At 38.7% G+C, this 22,654-nt stretch overlaps 1 protein-coding gene across 9 annotated transcripts in view; it reads left to right on the top strand.

The window, feature by feature from the left end:
• Positions 1 to 22,654, top strand: part of Tanc2 (tetratricopeptide repeat, ankyrin repeat and coiled-coil containing 2) — a 335,376-nt gene that overhangs the window by 143,445 nt on the left and 169,277 nt on the right. For 5 of the 9 annotated variants that reach the window (XM_029484221.2, XM_029484218.2, XM_029484219.2 and 2 more), the window contains one exon: positions 12,200 to 12,310. The exons of the other annotated variants lie outside the window; for them this stretch is intronic. In XM_029484221.2, coding sequence (XP_029340081.1) covers positions 12,200 to 12,310 — 111 coding nt within the window. The remainder of the gene's footprint in view (positions 1 to 12,199; positions 12,311 to 22,654) is intronic. 9 annotated transcript variants of the gene reach the window in all.

The following is a 22,654-nucleotide window of genomic DNA, read 5'->3' as shown; positions in this document are numbered from 1 at the left end:
TTTTTATTTATTTTATATACAAGTTTTCTGTTTCAAGGCAAAGATAGAGGGGCAGAAAGAACTGAGCCAAGAACTGAGAGCAGCTTACATTTTGCAGTTAGATGTCATAAGTCATCTTCACTAAGGCCAGCCACTCTGGCCAGCACCCTAAAAGTTACCGTGTGTATCTTTCCATGTTCCTCCATTGCTTGTCAACACACCACTACCACCACTGTCATCAACATTATACACTATAAAATATCTAGTGTTGAGCACAACATAATATAAGGCATTATGATGATTTTACAAAGATTAGTTCATTTAAATCTTTGTGATGACCTTGAGCAGTGGTGTCTGTTTTATATGCCATTGCTAAGTAATGAGTCTCACATCGAATTTCAGTTTCTGTCCCAGGGATAGTCTGTGGCCTTGGGAGGTTTAATATAGCTTTGTTATTTGTTTTGTGATCTAAATAATAAATATTAATATCTTTTAGCCATATCTACCTCTTAATTTATTTATCATTCAAATTTGATAGCTTATAATGGGGAGAGACTTTATGCCTCACATTTTTAAGATAAGGAATCCACACTTGAAAAGTTTAATAATTTATCAAAGACAATACAATAAAAGGTCATATAACATAAGTCTCACCACCAAGTGAATTTACTTGTTATTTTTAGAATCCACATGCTCCTTTTAAAAGTCATTTGCTTCAGGGCCAGGGAGAATTGCTCAACTGATAAGTAAGAACCTGGTTTCAATCTTCAATGTCTGCATAAAACTGAGCATTGCAGTACATGCCTGTAATCCCAGACAGATAAACCTGCCTCTCCTCAGATACATTCTTGAATAATAAACAGTAAATGCAAGTTGAAGCATTGTAAGAGGTTCTTCCCACTGTGATAATTTAGCCATTATTAGACTGGCCTTCCCACAGGAAACAACTGTTTTTGGAGACTGCACAGATGACCACATGGCTATGTAATCACTGAGTGAAAGGATAGGGCAGGGGTCAAGAACGAAGCGAACCTTGGATTCTTGCCTGAATATACTTTGTGGAGAATCTGAGAATGACAGTCCTGCTGAGCTGAGGAAACAAAGACCAGAGAAGAGTGTCGCAGAGAATACATCAAGGCTCTGGAATAATAATGGAAAGTATACTGCAACAGAGGAGTAGCATTAAAGCTGGACATGTAATTCCTCACTGCAATCCCTGCACTTAGAAGGCTGAGGTGAGAGAATTACAAGTTCCTGGCCAGGCTGGGTTATATAGTAATAAGAAAGAAGAAAGAAAGGAGTTTTGACAGATTGTGCTAACCATCTATATCAAGTGGAAAATACATTCTGTTGTATTAAGTCGCCATGGTGATGAGACAATCATGTTACTTCCTTCCTTATCTACCCAGGCAAGACAAAGAGAAACGTGATTGTACTATAACTGTGTTCATGGGTCTTTGGACAACAGGTATACTTATATAAATATAAAGGGCAAAAGTGAGCTTGACAGGCTTCAGTCTTTCTCAGATAATCTGAATATACAACATTTCACTGAGATGAAACATTGCTTCTTATATGTGAACTGGGGTTAGCTCTTGTTCCTCCTGGGCTTTGAAAGGACTTATTTGATTCATGTACTTCTATTCCCATTTCTAGCTCTTTGTCGCTTTATTCTTCCTTCCATCCTCTGAAATTAAATACTTCTTATCTGTCTTTTTTTTTCTCTCATTGTTATAGGAAGCACGCTTTTCAGATTTTCTTTCTATGTGAGGTTTGATGAGTGACCATAATAAAGCTTTTTCACACGTCTTCAGCCATTTCTAGTCCTAGCACATTTTAGAAACTGAATCTGAGAGCCCACGAATCAATCTGATGCTTTCAATGATGACCTAATGATGTACTCTTAACTTAACATGGTAACTTTAGCTTTTCTGTGTTGACACATGTAAAACACATTCAGTCTCTGCTTTCTGCCCTCACTTTTGACTTCTTACTGTGCCATCAGTGGAAATAGAAGCTATTAAAAATATGTAAAACTGGGTTGACCTTCCTGTGAGATGGCAAGGAAAATTATCAGAGTGCACTGCTCTGATTAAACAAGAGACTACCTTGCTCAAATGACTTAAGTTTGTCTATGTGAAAAATTGTTTAACTTGCTAATTTATATCTCCCATTTATACCTGATATTTCCTAATTTTCTTACCTAAATACCAATCATGACTCTAATATGTTATTCTTAATAAGAATATTTCATCAGTTGTATCTTTCATATTAGGTACCAAATTGTTTCTGGCATCGTGGATCAAACTAGGACTTTGTACATGTAAGACAGTCATTGTACCACTCTGTCAAATCTACATACCTAGATTTCTAGTCACTATTGGAGATTGGGATACCAATTTAAATGCAGTTGCCAATAAATGTTTTGTTCTCAATAATCTCAAAGTTTAATTACTGTGAAGAGATACCATGACCAAGGCAACTCCTATAAAGGAAAACATTGAATTGGGGCTGAGTTGCAACTCAGAGGTTTAGTCTGTTATCATGGTGGGAAACATGGCAGTGTGAAGGCAGATATGATGATGAAGAAACATCTGGATTGGCAGGCAGCAAGAAGAGAAAGTGAACTGCTGAGCATGACTTGAGCTTTTAAAACCTCAAAGCCTTTTGAATAATGCTAGACTGTTGAAGACTATGGGGACTTTTGAAGCTAGACTGAGTGTATTTTGCATCATGAGATGGCCACTAACCTATTGGTACCCTGAGTAGACTGTTGTGGTTTGAACATGAAATGTACCTCTTAGGTTCACATGCTTAAATACTTTGTTCATAGCTGGTGATATTTGAGAAGGATGTGGAGGAAGTCGTCTTTGAGGCCAAATCTTGAGGCTACATAGCCTAGCCCCATGTCTTGTTCACTGTCCGCTTTCTTTTTTCTTTTTCCTTTTTTTTTTTTTTTCCTTTTTGTTTTTCGAGACAGGGTTTCTCTGTGTTGCCTTGGCTGTCCTGGAACTCACTCTGTAGACCAGGCTGACCTTGAACTCAGAAATCAGCCTGCCTCTGCCTCCCAGATGCTGGGATTAAAGGTGTGTGCTACCACTGCCCAGCTTCTTTTTTCTTTTTTAATAATTGTTTTATTTATTTAACATTCCAAATGTTGCCCTTTTTCCCGGTCCCCCACTTTGCCTCTGAGATGGTGCACCCCCACAACACCCCCCCACACACACACAGAGCCTCATGCTCCTTCCCTGGGGCATCAAGTCTCTACAGGATTAGGTACATCCTCTCCCACTGAGGCCAAACAAGGCAGCAGTCTAGGACTGTTCAGAAGTCAGAAGTCCACATCTCATCTGAGATGTAAGGACATCTCTTTCCTATGAGCTCCTATAAAATTGAAAGCACAGTACATACTACCAACATACAATGCCAAAAAGTATATAATCCCATTCCAAAATGGGGTATTGGGGCATAACAAAGAAATTTTGAAACAAACCCAGCAAGTAAACCCCAAATCCTCACACCTCACATCTGGCATTTGGGATTGACTTTGGGATCATCTAGAGTATAAACACTTCAGGTAGCCTCAGAACTCCACTCTGCCACCGGGAGCGCACACCGTTGCTCGTGAGTTGGCTCTATCCCACATCTGTGACTATTTTAGGCAGATGTTTCATGGTCTCAGTACCACCAATATCCTGAGGTCTTCATTAAAACCTAGGATTCACTTTCACAGATTTATACCATTCTCTCAGAGCCTCTTTACAGGGATGGTCATCCTACCACACATTGCTAGCTATTGTTGCTGGAATTCGAAATATTCCCATAAGCACATGTGTCCATATAGGCACTTGGTCCATAGAGGGTGGCACACAAGACAGTCATAAAGCTTTTATGAGCTGGATATTCCCTGGAGGAAGGAGTTTTACAAGGACAAACTATCCCCAGCTTTTCCACAAGGATTCTAAGGAGTTTATGTGGCAAACACTTTGCCAACTGAGCCAACACTCCAGCTCCTAATATTCTTTTCTTTAAAATAAAACTTTTATGTGTGTGAGTATTTGTCTACATGGATGTATATGTACCATGTTTGTGCCTATGTTCTCATAGACCATAGAAAGGACATTGGATACTTTCAACAGAAGTTACAGATGGTTGTTAGCTGCCATTTGGGGTTCTGGGAACCAAACCTTGGTCCTCTTCAGGACACTTAGTGCTGTTAATCACTGATCCATCTCTCCAATCCCTCTTTTAAATTTTATTTAGTGTTATAGGGGTGTGGAAGTCAGAGGTCAGCTTTTTGGACGCTGGTTTCTTTTTCCACCTTTACATAGGTTCTAGGAATCAAACTCAGGTTGCCAGACTTGAGTAGCAAAGGCATTTGCTGGTTGAGCCACCACCTCACTCCACCCCACCCTTATCTCTATATTCCTTAATAGCAGGATTTAAACTGTTAAGATCTAAGTAAAATATCAAGGCCTAGATGGAATGCTAAGGTGTAGGTAAAGGCTAGGTAACTGCCAGCTGGCTAGCCTGTCATTCTATACTGTTGTGACTATTATAAGGAAACTTTTTCATATGTTGCTTCTACTAGGAAACTTTCTCATGTCCAAGTTGATTACATATTCTTTTATGTTTTGTGCCCTTGGAAACCAATCACAATAAAAGTCAATAGAACTGCTTTGTATACTGAAACAGCTAGATACCTACTTGATATTTACAAAAGGTCCTTCAAAATTTGGTTCACAGCCTCTATAATATTACATATCAGGACAAAAGAAAATCTGAAAAATCTCTTTGAGCAAAAATTGGCTAAAAGTGTTAGCCTTCATGTTCAGCAGATAACCTTAAAAAAAAAGGAAAAAAAAAAGAAAAAGGACTGCTCTTTATAGTTACCCACAATAAACTTGTACCCGATCCAACTACCCAACAGCACTTCCTGTACCTGTGTATAAGCTTTTATAGTATTTGCTTTTATAAGCTACCCCTGTAATGAATCCCGACATAGGAGAGATACCTGCATCTATTTAGATTAAAACTTCCATTTTGAGTAGGGGTTTAATAAAGTTTAAGTTCCCAAGACTCTCCTAGGAACTGACATCCTGGTTGGCAAGAGAACACATGAGTGTTAGACAAGGCCCATCCTGGTTGACAAGTAGACATGAATGTTAAACAAGGCAAGTCCCCTGCCATAGTTGAATACCCCAAACAATGGGAACATGATAAATACACAACAAAGACATGTTCCTAAGGAAATCCCCACATTACTAAGTCCTGATTGGTAGAATAGCTTGGCACAGATGTTTGTAGATCTTAGGCTTAAAAGCCCTACAGGATCTTGACTCAGTGTCACAGTCAGCTCCCAAGCCTGACTTGAGTCCCTGACCCATCATTCTTAGGGTGTGGTGTTTGATAAACAACCCCTGTTTGACTGAGAAAAAAATTAAAAAAAAAAAAAAAAAAGCCTCAAAGCCCACCCTCAGAGACACATTTCCTCCAACAAGGCCACAGCTGCTCCAACAAACCCATCCATCCTAATCCTTGAAATAATGCCACACCCTTTGTGCCTGTGGAGGCCATTTTCATTAAAACCACCACAATAATCTCTCACAGAATGGACATAAAGTGGATAATTAAATTTAGATTCCCTATTGATGTTTAATAAACTCTCAGTTTCATTCATTTGGCCTAGCATCTTAACAATGTTTTGCTATACCTGATTACAACCACACTTGTTTATGTTTTCTGGAATTCTGTGCTTTTACTCAAGTTTTTAAAAGATTGATGTTTTTATTTTATGTATGTCAGTATTTCTTTGCATGTATTTATTTCTGTATACTACACACATACTTAGTACACACAGAGGCCAGAAGAGAGTATCTGGTTCCTAGAATTAGTTATAGATGATTATGAGCTACCACATGGTGCTGAAAACCAAACTTAGGCTCTCAACAAGAGCAGTAAGTGCTTTTAACCACTGAGCCCTCTCTCAAGACCCTAAATAAATTTGTTTTTTTAAATATGACTTGTTAGATGACTATGTTTATAAAAGTTTGCTGCTCTTCTGAGAACCTTAGTTCCATCCTTAGTACACATGTTGGGCTGCTCATAACTGCCTGTGAGTCCAGCTGGCTTCCAAATGCGCGCTCCGCCCCCCACACACACACAGAAAGAGGGAGTAGGAGGCTGGGAGGAGAGGGGGGAAGGAGGGAGGGAGAATGACTGCACTCACACAGATGTGTAAAAAGAAATAAAAGAATTAATATAAGAAAAGAATTTTTTCCAATCAAACTGAAAAAATCAGTATGTTACATAACTAGAAGATTCCCTAGAACATTCTAGATAGATTCATAAAGTTTCAAGAAGCCGTAAAGCTAAATAAACTGTTCCTCTTGGCTAAAAATAAGGATTTTTTTGGTATTAGTGTTACATTAAAATGTCTTCCTTGACCTGGAAAGATCGGTACATAATTTAAAAGGGAACTAGCTTATAGCTATTTCATTAGTTATGATAGGTCAGATACCATAACAGTCTTAAAAATATTTATGATTTCATGCAACAATGTCTGTTTCTAGTTCATCCAGCAAGCTTGGGCAGCTCAGTTAGTCTTGCTCCACCATCTCAATATGAGATTTGCTTCATGATGTTTCTGCATAAGGAAGAGGCAGATGGTAGACTTAGCAGAGGCTTTGTTGTCTGTTGGCTACAGTAGTCACATAGTCCTTCCTAATTTGCACAAGAGCTGAAAGTCCTAATTGCTCTTGTGCTTAGGACTGAATGGAGACTGGATGTTGGTAAGCATCAGTGATGTCTGCCATGCTGTATATTTCTATGAGACTCACATCCTTTCTAGACTAATTAAAATTTTTTCATAATTCAAAGTGAGTCCCATAATATATGGGGAGCAATGTTATGAATGAATAATATTTGAAATGAAAATACCTGTAGATTCTACCAGGTGATTACTGTAGTCCTTCATAAGAAGTCTCGTGATTCTGACTTCCCATTTTCAAACTAGGGCTAAGAGTGTTCTTCATAAGAAAGTTTTATGAAGGTAGAGTGGATTTAGGTAAATGTAGATAAATTTATAAAGTAGTTATCTAAGTCTTAGTTGTCAAGTATTGTTGTTGCCTAGCTTTTTTGAAAGCAGCTCAGTATCTGCAATTAGAATTAGGCTCTAGGGGTGGCAAAATGGCTCAGCGGTACGAACACTGACTGCTCTTCCAAAGATCCTGAGTTCAAATCCCAGCAACCACATGGTGGCTCACAACCACCTGTAATGAGATCTGACGCCTTCTTCTGATACGTCTGCAGTCAGCTACAGTGTACTTATTTATAAATCTTTGGGCCAGAGTGAGCAGAGACTGAGCAAGTCGAGTTGACCGGAGCGAGTGGGACCAACCGGAGAGAGCAGGGTAGACCAGAGTGAGCAGAGGTTCTGAAATTTCAACTCCCAACAACCACATGAAGGCTCACAATCATCTGTACAGCTACAATGTACTCACATAAATAAATAGTTAGGTAGATAGATGGATAGATGGATAGATAGATAGATCCTAAAGAATTGGGCTCTAAAAGAAGTTTCCTATCACTAAGAGAGAAACTATATGTAAATCCCAAACAGAGTGAATTCCTTCCTGCTGACATTTCATTTGTATGTTGACTTGTCATGCTGCATACTTCCATGAGATTCACATCCTTCCTGGGCTACTTAAAAAAAATTTCATAATTCAAAATGAGTACCATAATATTAGGGAGCAATATTATGAATGAAATAATATTTGAAATAAAAATACCTAAGACCCATGGCTTCTTGTTTATTAGGGAAGTACCCTACCATTGTTCCACACACTTCTCCTGATCTTCCTGAAACAAAATTTACAGCTTAAGCATTTTTCTACCACTGAAATATTCTTTTATTTTCATATTTGAAACAGAGCTTCATAAAGCCCTAATCCTCAGATCCACTGTGTAGCCTAAAATTCCTTATCTTCTTGCTTCTGTCTTCCAGTTGCTGGGATTTTAGGTATGTACTACCATGCCTGATACATTTCTGTAAGGAAAGTGTCATCAGTAGGTGTAATGGTGGAAAACAATAGTTTTTAAACTTCAGAGTCCAGGGCTGTAACTCAGTAGTAACAGTGTTCTCTAGGTTTGATTCACAAAATGTTACAAAGGAATAGACAACCATATTACTTGGCAAGACTTTTAATTGCAGAATGTGGTGCTGACATCCATTTCCTATGCATTGTCATTTAGCCACATGTACTGTTTTTCTTGGTTAGTTGTTACTGTCCCAACTTCTTCCTTAGTTTTCTGAAAATGTCTTAAAGGTATGTTGTTCTCACCTTATCCTCATCCAACTAATGTAATCATGACAACTCATCCAGGATGTAGGTACTGTTGGAAATGCAGAATAACTGAGGGGCAGCCTGTGCACAGGGATTTTAGCACTAGGAAAAGCAGAGGATGAAATTCCTTCTGGGTCTGTCTCTTCACTGTTCCTCTAGTATGTTATTCTTCCTCTACATGCTGAAATTTTCCATATTTGAAGCATTCACTGTTCCATGTATCAGTAAATTATATTGTGAGCTGTCATCATATCTAAGCACCGTATTGAATATTTTTCATGATTAAAATTTGTTGAGACAACAATTCTGACTGAAAAAAAGCAAGGCTTTGTAAATAACATGTTTGTTACTAGTAAGTTCTAGAAATAAGACCTAGATCTTTGAAATGATTATGCCCCTTAAATCCATAAGCACTTTCTTCAGCTTAAACCTTCAAAATTAGATTTTTTTTAATAGCATAAGAATCAAGTTTCCAAGCAGGTCAGTGGTGGCGCACGCCTTTAATCCCAGCACTCAGGAGGCAGAGGTAGGCGGATTTCTGAGTTCAAGGCCAGCCTGGTCTACAAAGTGAGTTCCAGGACAGCCAGGGCTATACAGAGAAACCCTGTCTTAAAAAAAGGAAAGAAAGAAAGAAAGAAAGAAAGAAAGAAAGAAAGAAAGAAAGAAAGAAAGAAAGAAAGAAGAAAATCAAGTTTCCAGTGTCAATTAAAATACTTCTCAGAGCAACAGTCATTGCTTCTGTCACAACGGAGTTCTTGGTTTGAGTTTTGGTTAACTTTTTTTTTTAAAGATATTTTCTTTTTTCACATTTCAAATGTTATCCCCTTTCCTAATTTTCCCTCTGAAAATCCCCTATGCCCTGCCCTCTCCCCCTGCTTGCCAACCCACCCACTACTATTCCTGGTTCTGGCATTCCCCTATACTGGGGCATAGAGCCTTCACAGAACCAAGGGCCTCTTCTCCCATTGATGACCGACGAGGCCATCCTCTGCTTCATATATAGTTAGAGCCACAAGTTCCACCATATGTTTTCTTTGATTGGTGGTATAGTTTTAAGGAGCTCTGGGGGTACTGGTTAGTTCATATTGATGTTCCTCCTATGGGGCTTCAGACCCCTTCAGCTCCCTGGGTACTTTCTCTGGCTCCTTCATTGGGGACCTTGTGCTCTGTCCAATGGATGACTGTGAGCATCCACTTCTGTATTTTCCAGGCACTGGCAGAGCCTCACAGAAGACAGCTATATCAGGCTCCTGTCAGCAAGCTCTTGTTGGCATCTGCAGTAGTGTCTGGGTTTGGTGGTTGTTTATGGGATAGATCCCCCAGTCGGGCAATCTCTGGATGGTCGTTCCTTCAGGCTCTGCTCTGAACTTTGTCCCTATAACTTCTTCCATGAGTATTTTGTTCCCCATTCTAAGAAGGATAGAAGTATCCACACTTTGGTCTTCCTTCTTCTTGAATTTTATGTGTTTTGCAAATTGTATCTTGGGTATTGTAAGTTTCTGGCTAATATCCACCTATCAGTGAGTGCATATCATGTGAGTTCTTTTGTGATTGGGTTACATCACTCAGGATATCCTCCAGATCCATCCATTTGCCTAAGAATTTTATAAATTCATTGCTTTTAATAGCTGAGTAGTACTCCATTGTATAAATGTAGCACATTTTCTGTATCCATTCCTCTGTTGAGGGACATCTGGGTTCTTTCCAGCTTCTGGCTATTATAAGTAAGGCTGCTATGAACATAGTGGAGGATGTGTCCTTATTACAAGTTGGACCATCTTCTGGGTATATGCCCAGGAGAGGTATTGCTGGGTCTTCTGGTAGTACTATCTCCAATTTTCTGAGGAACCGCCAGACTGGTTTCCAGAGTGGTTGTACAAGCTTGCAATACCACCAACAATGGAGGAGTGTTCCTCTTCCTCCACATCCCCAGCATCCGCTATCAGAGTCTCAGTTTATGTTTACTTATCCAGTCCAAGCATTGCTCTCATTAGAGTGTAGCTATTAATTACTTGGATGTGATCATCATTATTATTTTACAAAATAATTTAGCCAGATACAGCAGCACATCCCTGCCATCCCAGAGCAGGAGGATTACTGCAAATCTGAAGTCATCCTAATCTGCGTGGCAGGTTCTAGGCCTGCTAGGACTAAAGAATAAGACCCTGACTCAAACAAGTCATTTAACCCCATTATTACTTAAATGAACTAGTGACAAGGTAGATAGTAGAATTAATTAAATATCTACTGAGTGAAGGTACAAAGAAAAACAGATGAAATATCCATTGTGAGCTTTAATGCTAGCCTCAATTCCCTGAAAAGGAAAACAAGTCAGAATAGCATTGATAGTGATAACTCTGCTTGCTGGAATACTATATATATTTTAGAAATAGCCTTTTCTTCTCTTCCATAATTAATGCAAATTCTGGTTTGTTCCAGTGTCCACATTGTCTTTGTAGTGTTCAGGTATTGACATTTTCTGTATTCTCCAGGACCCTTGACTCCATCTCATAATGCTCAAACATGCTTCAGTCTTCCCTCAAGTTCTCCTACTGCTGTCCTCGATTTCTTTCATACATCTCTGCCCTTTTGCTGGTTCCTGTTCATTACTCAAAAACTGTATCATAAAAATATTTTTGAAAATTTTATTCATATGAAGAAAGTCCCTTGATCAGGGACCAGTGCTGTCTTTGTCAGAACTCAGCAGGTGTGGTCATTATTCCAAAACCAGGACTGTGGTTTATTACCAGCCTAGAGAAGGACTGAAGATTTTGAGCAATTAAATCATCAGGGCTGAAGAGATGGCTCAGCAATGAAAAGAGTTTATTCTGCAGTCATGAGAACCAGACTGCCCTAGAGTTTATTATAATTCAGTTTGAAAAATGTCAAAGTAATTAATCTAATTTAACTTTTAAGATATTTAACTAGGCTTTTTTTTGAAAGATGCTTAACCGAATATTTTAATGTAAGTCAATAATGCACCTTAACCCCACACAGCTCGTTTATATGCGCAGTTCGGCAGAGTGGTGCACAACCTAAAATCTAAGCATTTAGGATTTTCAGGGAGAGTACGAGTTATATACAAGATACCTATTTTGAATATGACCTTTTATTAAGTACAAATATCAAGTTTATGAATATACTAATATAATATTGAATAATTTTATGGTATGGAGTGTTACTATTGTCTAGGTTTCATGATTAAGTTTGTAACTAAGACATATCTTTTTAGCATTTGTGTTAACTTGTCATGGCCTACTTTGTATTTTAGTATCCTAGCATTGTTGACTTCTTACTCTAGTGGCTGAACAGCAAAATGATTGATTTCCTTATTAAACTACATCAATAGTTAATCATACTTTCAGTACTTATCATGAGTAATTTTTTTCTGGATAAAGGAAACTTCATTACAGCTGTTGTAATTAAACCTTAAAACTTCTTTCAGTACTTTGATTAGTTAGTACTTGTATTTGAAGGCACAGAAAGCCAAGACAAGAAAGTCCTCTCTTAATAAAGAGAGGAAGTAACCAGAGGTGGTAGACAATTACCATTTATGCTCAAAGTCTTGGATATTAGATTTTAGCTTTTCCCATTTTCAATGACTTTTAAGCAAGACCCATCTCCTGTATGAGGAATGCAGTTAATTTTTTTTTCTGGCACAAAAAATAGGGTAACCTGATCTGAGTCTGACAGAGTGTGTCGTTCATGTAAGTGCTTCCATCTGTTGCCTGCTGTTCCCCTTACTCATGACCCCTCTGTGTTTCTCTCTTTCCCTTTCCCCTTCTCTTTCCCTCTGTTCCTCTTTCCTTTTTCTCACCCCTCTTCTGCTTTCCTCTCCTTTTCCTTCTTTCTCTCTCTCTTTTTGTCCTTAGCCCCTCTGAGGAAGGCAAAGTTTGTTGAGAGCCCACGAATTCCAGAGTCCGAGCTTGGCTCCCCAACCCTCACTTCAGCTCAGAAACTGGATGTGGATGCATACTGCCCTGGTAAGCATGCATGCAGCGTCTGCTTTGAAAAGGGGAGGATTGCAGCAGGCCCACCCGGCAGAGCAGCCTTGCATGTATAGTACTCATAAAAACACGTTAATTCTTGCATCTTAATATCTTTTCTCCTAAAAGAGCATAGGTTTTATAAAGTACATGTTGTTTTATCTACTGATGAGAGTATTGCAAACAGTTTCAAAGATAAATTTCAAAGTAATTTTGGCAGATGAGGTTTTCAGGATTATTTTTGTGATTTGAAGTAATTAAAGACATGTGATAGTGGCCCTGTGTGGACAGGAGCATCAAAGATATGTGTAAGAATGCTCATTCAGTACTGGACCTTTTGAGTATGACTTGTGCCTAATTGTTGTTGGAATTCTGGATAGTTGCAAAAAATGCTTTAGATATTAGAAATATTAAAGTTGAATTAGATACTGAGCTTGATTCCTCTTGAACACTCACTTTTACAGATACCCTCTTCTTGTGAATGGCCTGTAAACACATGTGGACTTCACTAAATCCTTCTTGTGTGGGAGCCAAACAGACAGGCTCATTATTAGTGCTCAGATTCTTTCATACTTCAGTGAGTTGCCTGGCAGCAACCTTTACCCTCTTCTCTAGAGTGAGTCCATAGAATTGTGTCAGAAACATTGTAGCTCCAGTTGAAAGGACAGTTCAGAACGGTAGCAAAGAACCTTGAGATACTTGGTTTTAGGTCTTTTGTTTATTCTTGCTCATTAAAAATGATATTAAACCACTGAGGGAAAATAACAATACTATATATTTTACTTGGAGTGAACAGGACACAGTGATTCCTACTTCTAAATTCCTACTTCTGAAAATTTATCATTTTTCAGATCTGAAATGTCAGGGTTTTATCTCTGCAGCCAGATAGGACACACTTATGTAACACAAAACAGTACAGAAAAACTTGAGCCACATCCTGATAAATAAGATATAATTGACTTTATGAATCCATTTTGAGTATTAAAAGACCTTGAGGGTTTTATTCTCAGACTTATCTTTCTTAAGTCAGTAGTAGTTTATATTAAATATGGGCTTCTCTTTTTCCCAAAGCAACAAAAGTTCTTCTGGTAGCATTGCATAAGTTCTTCATTCTGTCACAGCAAATGCAGTATTGTACTTTGCATTCATTTGTAAATTAGTGTTATAAAATAAATGCTGAATCTTTTACTTATTTTCCTAACTGCCTCCTCTTACCACCTAGTACCTCTCTTTTCTTCCCCTTTCCTTATCTCCTTTTTACCCTCCTTTCCTCCTCCTTTTTGCTCTATTCCTTTAAATCTGGGCTCTAACAGAGGGATGCATAGAAGTTAAGCAAACCCTCCTACACTGAACTGTGCTTCCAGCCTGAATGAGACTTTTTCTTTTCTAGATTCACAAGTCAGAATGACTGTCAGGAGCCTAATCTCTTTAACACCATATTAATTATATCACTGATCTAATGTAGCTGTTGTTCTGGTTATGAAGCAAAGTAGTTGTGACTTGGGAATGTCTGTGCTAAATCGCTCTGGGCAGTCTTAGTAATGTGATTATTTATGCATATTTTCCACAAGTATGGATTCTTTGTTAGTATAACCAAACTTGAGCTAAGGTTTTTAGAACACCAGGAAGAATCAAAACACAGTGCCAGAATGTTTCCTACTGTGCTTCCTAGGCTTCACTTTATAATCTGAAACAGATTTATAGCATAGACGCGTTGTACTGAATTGTTGTTTTATAATAATGTTTTTAGATTTCCTAAAATAAGTTTCTATTAAGATAAGAGTGTAACCTGGGATTGAAGATAGTATTATCTCTAGGTAGTATCAAAAATAAGCAATAAACAAAATGAATTAAAGAGTGCAGTACATATAAACAAACAGAAGGCTGCCCCAGAGTCCAATGCTTTGTCATCCCACTCCATCGATTAGAAGGTTTCAGAGGCAGCCTCAGATCTGAGATCTCTCTGCCCTTCTGCCCTTCTGCCTTCCCCTGTCTTTCTCCCCTGAAGTAGCATGGGGACAAGCGTTCTCTGAAGTTACATTGTCTGCCTAAAGATAGATTGTCCGACAACAGGAACTCAGTTTTTAGTAGTCCTCTTCCAGGGAACCTCACCAACCAGGAAAAATGACTGTGTCACAGGAAAGGACAATAAAGGTTGATCCCGTGCCGAGACAGACTCTGTCACGGGACTCTATTTATTCTACCACAAGAATATTTATCTTTAAATATATATATATATATATATATATATATATATATATATATATATATATCATTTACAATCCTAAATGGCCAAAGCATCATTTCTCCTCTCTCTGTGAGAGGGCAAGCATAGGAGTGTCACAGGTACTTGGCACTTGGCTTTGTTCCTAGTGTGCGTGTGTGCGTGTAGTACATTTCCTACCTTTTCTTTCATTGGCATATTTACTGTTGGCCTATTTCATAGGCTCAGTTAACAGAACTTTTGAAGATAAAGGGATTTTTTTTTCTACTTCTACAAAACAAATAACAAACCTATTTATGGGTTTTGTAATTTTTAATGTATTATCTGCTAACAGAACAAGGAATACATGCTCTTTTATATTTGTATTTTAATACAGTTAAGACTGATGTTCTTGTCTAACTGTTTTACCTGTCAACTGCAAATTTAGGGAACTGTGTCTCATGGAAACTTAAGGTTAGAACACTTTTTCTTATATCCTGACAGGTTTCAGAATGATCAGACCTTGCCCAAATGCAGACTGCTTGGGCCCACCCCTATAATTTCTGATTCAGTGGGTCTGGGGTAGATTGAATGTTTGCATTTCTTAGCAAATTCTTAACAAATCAATGTCGAAGCTGTTGGTAGATGTGTCATACTTTAAGAACCAGTTGGTGTAAAGTCTATTGTAGACTGCTTACAAATGGTACAGTAAACAGTGCTGAAAGTCTGTGGGGTATATTGTATTACTCTTGACCTCTTTGGAATAATTGGCAGTGTGTCTATACATTTTAAGCCAGGGGAATAGATGCTTTGTGTCTGAAATAAGGACATACATACTTTTTTTCCATCTGTTCCTGACATCTCCATCCTTGTGTATTTTCTGTATTGTTCTGTATGTGAAAGGAAACTTTGAATCCAGCCAGACTAAGTCATCAATGTTTAGTCTATAGTCTAAGGTCTAAAGTAGTTACTTTATGATGTAACTGTTGATCCAGAATACCTGTCTAATAAATTGAATGCTTCAATCTATATAGCCCTAGAGTGTTGAGTATCTAGGTTTTACAATTTCTCAAATTAAATGTGTCATGCACAAAATATAGAAATATGTAAGTAAATAATATGCTTTGGTTCTACCTTTGCAGCCATGGACATAGTTTATAGCATTCAGGAATGCTCAGAGAACTGTGTTAGATAATTGTTTCATAGTAGGCAAACTAAAACCTAGAGAGTGTGAGTGATTTGTATAGTGTCCATAGTAGGATTTGTTGCTTAGTTCTTGAAGTAGACAGCATATAGTCTAGAAACACATTGCCCTCTAACCCAGTTATCATATGCATCCTGTAAGCATACTGTATTATTCATACATTAAGAAATCAAAATTTTTTTAGTTTTGTTTCATTCATTCATTCATTCATTCACTTTACATCCTGCTCACTGCCCCTTCCCAGTCTAGTCAACCCCTCCCATAATCCTTCCCCCATCCCCTATTATCCTCTGAGAAGATGAGATTCCCCTTGAGTATCCTCTCACCCTGGCACTTCAAGTCTCTGGGAGGCTAGGTGCATCCTCTCTCAGTGAGGCCAGATATGGCAACCTAGCTAGAATGTATGCCATGGACAGACATCAATCAGGTTGTTTTTAATAGCTCTGCTCTAGTTGTTCAGGACCCACATGAAGGCCAAGCTGTACATCTGCTACATATACGTGAGGAGGCGTAGGTCAAGCTCACGTATGCTCTTTGGTTGGTGGTGCAGTCTCTGAGAGCCCAAAGGGTCTAGGTCAGTTTACTCTTGGTCTTCCTGTAGAGTTCTTATCCCCTTGGGGGCCTGCAACTCTTCCCCCTACTCTTCCATAAGAGTACCCAAGTACAAGAAAAGAAAAATGCAGAGGCAGGTGGATTTCTGAGTTCAAGGCCAGCCTGGTCTACAAAGTGAGTTCCAGGACAGCCAGGGCTATACAGAGAAACCTTGTCTCGGAAAAAAAAAAAAAAAAAGAGTACCCAAGACTATCCACTGTTTGGCTGTGGGTGTCTGCATCTGTCTGAATCAGCTGCTGGGTAGATCTTCTCAGAGGGATTGGTGCTTACCCACGGTATGGATCTCAAGTTGGGCCGGTTATTGGCTGGCCATTACCTCAGTCTCTGTTTCATCCCCGTTCTTGCATTTCTTGTAGATAGGATAAATTTTGGGTCAAAAGTTTTGTGGGTAGGTTGGTATCCCTATCGCTCCATTGGGTTCCTGCCTGGTACAGGAGGTGGCCTCTTCAGGTTCCATATCCCCAGTACTGTGAATCACATCTAAGGTCACTCCCATTGATTCTTGGGTGCCTCCCTTATCCCAGGTCTGCATCATGTCCTGGAGATGCTCACCACCACCACCATCCCACCCCCCATCAGATGCAGATCTTCATTCATTCTCATGACCATCTGTCCATCTTCTCTGTCCCTGCACACATCTGATCCTGAACTCCCTTCATTCCCATCCCCATTCCCTCTCCCATTCAGCTCCCTCCCTCCATCTGCCTCTTATGTATGTTTTATTTCCCCCTTCTAAGTGATATTCAAGCATCCACACTTGGGCCTTCCTTCTTGTTCAGCTTTTTTGATTCTGTGGAGTGTAACATGGGTATCCTGTATTTTATGGCTAATATCCACCTATAAGTGAGTACATACCATACATGTCCTTTTGGGACTAGGTTACCTCGCTCAGGATGATATTCAAGTCCTGTCCATTTGCCTGAAAAATTCATGAGGCCTTTGTTTTTAATAGCTGAATAGTATTCTATGAGTAACCCTGGCTGTTCTAGAACTCACTTGTAGATCAGACTGGCCTTGGACTCAGATCTGCCAGCCTCTGCCTCCAAAGTGCTGGGATCAAAGGCATGTACCACTCGCTCCTGGCTTGAAATTTTTATTTTAATATGTGACAGAGTTGTAATTTATTTTTCTGAAATGGGGTAACCAACTTATGTCAATCATTTCAATAGAACAGTTCTCCAAGTAAGAAAATAGACTTTATTGCTACTCTGTTTATGGTTTATCTCTAGTTTTTGAGCAAGTCACTTAACCTTTCTCTAAGCCTGAGTTTTTCTCATCTATAAAAATGGAGGTCTGGTTGGTATTGTTGTTCTTCCTATGGGTTGCAAACCCCTTCAGCTCCTTTAGTCCTTCCCCTAACTCCTCCATTGGAGTCCCCATGCTCAGGCTAATGTTTGGCTGCATGCATCAACATCTGTATTGGTCAAGCTCTGGCAGAGCCTCTCAAGGGACAGCTATACCAGGCTCCTGTCAGCAAGCTCTTATTAGCATCAGTAATAGTGTCTGGGTTTGGTGTCTGCAGATGGGATGATCCCTAGGTGGGGCAGTCTCTGGATGGCCTGTCCTTTAGACTCCGTTCCACTCTTTGTCCCTGGATTTCCTTTTGACAGGAGGAATTCTGGACTATTATTTTTGAGGTAGGTGAGGTAAGTGGGTGGCCCCATCCCTCAGCTGAGGGCTGTGCCTATCTACTGTATATGAGCTCTATGGGTTGTATCTTGCCTTTGTTGGGTATTTCGGCTAATGTTCTTTCTCTCTGTTGGGTCCTGGGAACCTCTTGAGTCCCTTGCATCTGGAACTTTCTAGTCGCTAACCCCAGAATAAAGCTCCCAGGAACTAAACCATCAACCACATGCAAGGGGCCCATGACTCCAGCTGAATATCTGGCAGAGGATGACCTTATCTAGCATCAGTGGGAGGGGATCCCCTTGGTTCTGTGGAGGCTTGATGACCCAGCGTAAGGGAATGCTAGGGTGCTGAGGTGAGAGTGGGTGGGTGGATTGGGAGCACCCTCATTGAGCCAAGGGATGGGGAGAGGGGATTTGTGGAGGGGATAACATTTAAAATGTAAATAAAATAACCAATAAAAAATAAGCAAGTGAACCACAAAAAAATAGAGATAATAGTTGTAAAACAGATCAGTATGCACAAAGCATTTACCAGAATGCTTTTGGGTCACACTGAATGCACTGAAATGTTAATTAATATATTATAGTGATAACTCTGAAATGTGGATACAACTTTTGAGTATTTTCGAAATAATCAGAAATATATTTAAGGTTTGGGAGACAAACAAGTTACAGTCATTTTTAGTAAAACAAGTGTCAGAGGTTTTTTGTTTTTGTTTTTGTTTTTGGTTTTGGTTTTGGTTTTTCAAGACAGGGTTTCTCTGTGTAGCCCTGGCTGTCCTGGAACTCACTCTGTAGACCAGGCTAGCCTCAAACTCAGAAATCCGCCTGCCTCTGCCTCCCAAGTGCTGGGATTAAAGGCGTGTGTGCACCACCACCACCTGGCAGAGTATTTTAATTCTAATTTCTCCCTCACTAGTCATAGGCTCAAGAATACGTTGAGTAATTTATCTGTGTCTTAGTTTCATTTCATAGCAACATTATCTATAACATGACATTTCTGTAATTTTTTTAAATTATATATTTATATAAATATAAGACTATATAGAAAAATATCTAGGAGAAAACACCAAACTATAATATTGCTAGCCCACAAGGAAGATGAGATTTTTCAGGATGGTATAATTGGTGAGATGGTGCTAAAACTAGCAGATCTTAAATCTGGCTGAGGATTGCATGGCACTTTAATGGCCTGTTCTTGGGCCACATGTATTAGTGAGTAAAAACTTAGGTTTTAGAGTTAGACCTGGATTTAATATGTTTTTCTCTTTGGCAGGGGACACAGGTACTGAGAATTAAAACAAGGGCTATGCTGAGCTAGGTCCCCAACTCTGATCTGGGTTTAATTTTAGACTCTTCCACCTGCTAGCGATGTAGTATTCTAATGTTCACATATACCCACAATCAATCAGTCAATAAATAAATATTTTTAAAAGTCTGAGCATACTGCTATAATTCCAGCCCTCAGGAGGCAGAGGCAAGAGTATTACAAGCTGGAAACTCGTCTGGGTCATATTGTCTGTGTATTCGGGGTTAGCCTGGCTTACATACTGAGATGTGCCTCAAAAACAAGTTATTTGTAAAATTGATATCAAAATAGATCTTTTTCTTTCATATTGCAAGGTTCTTAGATTCTTAGTGTAACTCACACAAATAGCTGACACTACATGCTAAGCTCCAAGACAGTAAACAGTGGAATATTAGTACTTTTCTATTGAGGCTTGTCATTACCTTGACACACTTGTGCATTTTCTGAAATTTGTACATCAGGCTTTTACTGAAAGATTTTTAGTAATCAGAGACCAGAAAAAAAGATTTTTGTTTTGTTTATATTTATATTTCGAAGTAGTTGTCATACATAATCTAACTCCTAAGGTGTTGGTCAAATGGCTTTTGTCTGGGATGGGAGTTGGCTAGATAGCTGTAGGGTTTTGTTTGGATTGACATCTAGATCTATGTTGAGACTGAGGTTGGAATGCATCAGTCAGAGAAACCACTTGTTTTCTTGGTGAATTTCAAGAACACAAGAAGAGTTCAGCTACACGGCACAAGTTCATAATTACCCCATTGTCTAAGCAAAGTCATGTGCCCAAGCCCAAGAAGCTCTTGTAGAAAAGTTTAAGTTTAGATCTATCTCCATTAATGAAGCCTTAGTTCTAACAGTTGTTAGCATTTTCCCTCTTACTCTGTTCATTCTTCTGCCTCATCTTTAATTATGGCCAAGGAAACTGAACATGGGGGGTGCCTTAATACCATCTGTTCTGTAATTGAGGAGGCACTGGAGGCCGTGGCTTTCATTCTTGATCCCTGGTGAGCAGTGCTTCATGTAATCAGGAGCTATTTTTACAAGAACACAAGAAAAGCTCTGCACCTTTTCAACACTTGCTGGGAGTCACTCACTTCTAGTATTCTGAAAAAGAAAACTTCAGGTAATCATTTGAGAACTAAGAAATGGGAAGGAGCCAGGAGGTTAAAGGACACTACAAGAAAACCTACAAAATCAACTAACCTGGGCCCATAGGGACTCATAGAGACTGAACTGCCAACCAGAGAGCATGCATGGATCAGACCTAGGTCCTCTGCACATGTTTAAGGTGTGCCGCTGGGTCTTCATTGGGACTCCTAAAAGGGGAGCAGGGGCTGTCTCTGACTACATGGATTCCTCTCCACTAACTGGGCCACCTCATCTATCCTCAATGAAGAAGATGCACCCAGTCTTACTGCAACTTGATATGCCAAGACTCATTGAGATGGGAGGCCTCCCCTCTTCTGAGAAGAATAGAAGGATGGATAGGGGGAGGGGAGAAGAGAGGGAGGGGCTGGGAGGGAGGGGAGAAGAGAGGGAGGGACTGGGAGGAGAGAAAGGAAGGGAATCTGTGATCAGGATGTAAAGTAAATAAATAACTTAATAAATAGATTGCATTTACTAATATATATATACACTAACTTATTACATGTATATGCAAGAAATAAATGTGTGTACATTTGCAACCTGCTAAAAAAAGATATAAGAAATGGAAATATAATCAATTTTGCTTTGGTGCTTGGGACAAGATAATCACTTTTTTCTACCTCTGTTAGAACACATAAATTCATTTAATATTAGCACAACAAGCTGTCATATTTAAATAGATGAGAAATCATAGTTTGTAATGAGTGGATTATGTAAATAACCTAGCAGTGAAAATGCTAAGAGAAATAGGAAGAAACTAGGGACATAATGTTTAATATTTGTATGCAGACACCATGATAGAAATACAGATTAGAGAATTAAATCATTTTTATTAGGTATTTGCTTTTGTGACAGTAATCCTTATTTTCTTCCTGGGTATTGGCCACTTGAAGCAGAAGGTACTTACTGTAGGTGCTGTAAACCTGCTAAGTAGAGAATTGGTATTTTCAAAAGTAAAGCTCATAAAATGTCTTCTGGGATTGTTACTAGATTTTTATGCAGCTGATTTTTTTTTTTTGGCCTGTGTTATATTTATCACAGAATTTAATTTGCTGTGATTTAATTAAATTATATTTTATTTCTCCCATGAAAGTGAATTTCTTGGTTATAGGAACTGTGCCCATATTTCATAAGTGTATTTCTAATACCTAACCCAGTGCTGGACATCAGAAATTCTAAGTAAAAATAGTGTTTTTAAATTATTAAGTATTTTCCTACATTGTCTTTGTGGTAAGAGAACAGGACTTTATCTTGGTGTGATGTCAATATGTGAATCTATACAAGAAAAAAAAATCACAATTTTACAGGAAGCATTTTTAAAACATCCAACAGTAACAAATATAGCACACAAACCTGGCAAGTAAGTGATTATCTAGTTAACTGTGTTCTGCCAGTGTTGTTTTCTGAGTTTCAGTGACTCACTATAGCTAAGATGGTATCATTGGGGGAAGATTGGTGATGGATATATGCATCTTATTTGTCCATATTTATGATAGGTAGCTTATCAGGATGTAATTTACTTATGTAATTTGCCCTTGTAAAATATACAACTCTGATTTTTTAAAGTATATTTACAGGGTTGTACATGCATTTAGCTCATTTATCAGATTTTAGCTCCCTGCAATTCTATACTTATTCATAATCTTTCCTCACCACAGCCCAATGGAGCAACTGATCTGTTCTTTGTAGCTATGCATTTGCCTCACTTAGACATTTCATGTCACACAAAATCACGTGCTGTGTGGTCTTTTATATTTGACTAACTTAGCACAGAATTTTCAAGTTTGATTAATTTTGGGGTACTTTATTCATTGCCCTACTAGTTCTTTTTCATGGCTAAGTAATATCCCATTATGGGTACACCATATTTTATTTACCCATTAACTAGTTGATGGCTATTTTGATTGATTACACTTGATTACTATTGTAAGTAATACTGGTATAAACATTCATGGGTAAATTGTTTATCTTCTTTCTGCATTAGTACTTTAAAGTACCAAAAATATGAATGTAAAAAGGATTGTAGAAATCTGCCTCTTGAGGCACTTCCATTGCTTGTCTTAGCAGTTACACCATGTGTTGTTATAGTTGCTGAGATTGAAATAGTATAATATGCCTGCTACTAAGTTACTTGTCTTACAATGCTGGCGATCAAACACAAGGTCTTGGTCATGGTTGGCAAATACCCTTTTATCAAGTATACTCTCAATATTTCACATTTCAATATTCATGAGTTAGACCA

Source organism: Mus caroli, unplaced genomic scaffold (assembly GCF_978045245.1).
Source record: "Mus caroli unplaced genomic scaffold, Mus_caroli_1 scaffold_13, whole genome shotgun sequence".
NCBI classification, from domain to species: Eukaryota; Metazoa; Chordata; class Mammalia; order Rodentia; family Muridae; genus Mus; species Mus caroli.
The sequence above is the reverse complement of the archived record's forward strand: the minus strand, read 5'-3'. Positions and strand labels throughout refer to the sequence as shown.